The sequence below is a fragment of the Crocodylus porosus genome, unplaced genomic scaffold, assembly GCF_001723895.1.
Source record: "Crocodylus porosus isolate Cpor-Errol unplaced genomic scaffold, CroPor_comp1, whole genome shotgun sequence".
Classification (NCBI taxonomy): domain Eukaryota; kingdom Metazoa; phylum Chordata; order Crocodylia; family Crocodylidae; genus Crocodylus; species Crocodylus porosus.
In genome coordinates this window covers 3,490,929-3,493,061 of record NW_017728926.1, presented here as the reverse complement: position 1 = coordinate 3,493,061, position 2,133 = coordinate 3,490,929, and the positions used below count along the sequence as shown (strand labels likewise).

Genomic DNA, 2,133 nt, shown 5'->3' with positions numbered 1-2,133 from the left:
TGGCTGGAGGCACTGTTGGAGGGAAACTTGTAGCACTGGGATGTCCTGGCTGGCAGCATGGCGGAGGGGTCACCTCCGGGACCAAAGCAGTATGGGGGAAGCTCACAGCCCCTAGGACGCTGTTGGGGGGGAAAACTTACTGCACTGAAGGAGGTCTTGGCTGGGGGCACTTCAGGAGGGAAGCTCACAATAGTTGGGGAGGCTGGGGACACTACTGGGGAGAAGCTCACCGCATGAGTTCTGAACCCCACCCCCCCATTCTCTCCCAGGCGTCGGAGCTCGGCATGACATCGGCCTTCTACAAGTACATCCTGACCACCATGGTGAGGCCTGTGGTTGTGGGGCGGGGGACAGCCCAGCTCAGCCGGTGCCCCTCACTCCCGACCTGCAGCCCCCTGATGCCCCTCCCCATGCTGTGCCTCCCCCAGGACTTCCCCACGCTCCACCTGGATGGCATCGTGGATGAAAACTCCAATGTCTTGGGCTTCTCCATGTTCAACACCAGCCACCCCTTCTACCTGGAGTTCGTCCGCAGCCTCAACATGTCCTGGCGTGAGAACTGCGAGCTCAGCCCCTACCCTGGCCCTGCGGTGAGACCCCAGGGCACTGCTGGGGGGAAGCTCAGAGCCTCAGGGCACTGTGGGGGGGAAGCTCAAGCACCAGGGAATTCTTGGGGGGGAACCTCGTAGCCCCGGGGCACTGCTGGGGGGTAGCTCACAGCCCCGGGGCCATGAATGACTCGTGCCCCCAGCAGCTGGGGGGGCACGGCAGTGCCAGGAGTGCAGTGATGGTGGTGGCAGAAAGCGGGAGCTCCTGCAGATGCCGCTGGTGCTGTCAGTGGGGGGGGAACACAGGGTGGCAAGTGCCAACCAAGGGTCGGCGACACGTGCAGCTGCTGTCGGCGGTGGCCAGTAGGGGTTGCAGACCACCTGCAGACGTGGCTGGCGGAGCCAGCAGCGCCTTTTTGCAGGGAGTACACTGCCTCGTGCACCCCCTGCACATCACCCCTGCCCAGGGCACTGTTGGGGGTAGCTCACAGCCCCGGAGCGCTGCTGGGGTGCAGCTCGTAGGCCTGGGGCACTGCTGGGGGAAGCTCACAGCTGCCCCCGCAGCTCTCGGCGGCACTGATGTTCGACGCAGTGCACGTGGTGGTGGGCGCCGTGCGGGAGCTGAACCGCAGCCAGGAGATCGGTGTGCGCCAACTTGCCTGTGCCTCCGCCAGTATCTGGCAGCACGGCACCAGCCTCATGAACTACCTCCGCATGGTGAGTCCTGCCCTCGCCTCCCTGCCCCCCCCGCCATCTAGGCCCTGCCCCCAGCACCCAAATGCCACCCACTGTGCTCTAGAACTCTCCCAAGCCCTGGAGCCCCACCTACAGCAATCCAGGTCCCGCTGCTAGCATGAAGACCAGGGCCTCAGATTCTAAGCCCTGCCCCCAGGCACCCAAGCCCAGGCCGCAATCTTTAAGCCCTGCCCATATCATGAAAGGCCCCACCCTGGCACCCAAACCCCACCCAAAGTGTATTAGACCCCACCCCCATAGCAACCCAGGCTGCTCTTCCAGGACACAGACCATAACCCAGGGGTGGGCAAAATGCAGCCTGGGGGCTGGATGTCGCCCTCCAAGCCATTCTATCCAGCCTGCGGGCCCCTAAAAAATTTAGAAAACTAATATTAGTCTGCTTCTGGCTGCCTGTCATGCAGCCCTTGATGGCTTGCCAAAACTCAGTAAGTGGCCCTCTGCCCAAGACAATTGCCTGCCCCTGCCATAACCCCAGCCTCGATGCCCCACCCCCAGGCTCTAATCCCAGCCCTCAGCTATCCAGGTCCACCTCCAATACACAGATCACACCCCCAGTCTAAACCCCGCCCATAGCCATCCAGGCCCTGCCCCCAGTCTCCCATCCCCACCCCCAATGTTCTGCCTCTCTGAATAAGCTCCACCTACATCTGCCAAGGCCCCACCCCCAGCAAGCCAGTCCCCTATAAATCCCACCCCATCCATCCAGGCCCTGCCCCTTCTGCCAGGCCCCACCCCCCAACCCAGCCAAAGCCTCCTAAATGCTTCCCCCCACACACCCCTGGGGGCTGTTCTCACAGTGTTCCCCTCCCTTGTTCCTCCCTCCCGGCTG

At 63.1% G+C, this 2,133-nt stretch overlaps 1 protein-coding gene across 1 annotated transcript in view; it reads left to right on the top strand.

Moving 5' to 3' along the window:
* Positions 1 to 2,133, top strand: part of GRIK5 (glutamate ionotropic receptor kainate type subunit 5) — an 11,617-nt gene that overhangs the window by 2,113 nt on the left and 7,371 nt on the right. The window contains exons 6-8 of the mRNA XM_019541698.1: positions 270 to 323; positions 429 to 590; positions 1,113 to 1,265. Coding sequence (XP_019397243.1) covers positions 270 to 323; positions 429 to 590; positions 1,113 to 1,265 — 369 coding nt within the window. The remainder of the gene's footprint in view (positions 1 to 269; positions 324 to 428; positions 591 to 1,112; positions 1,266 to 2,133) is intronic.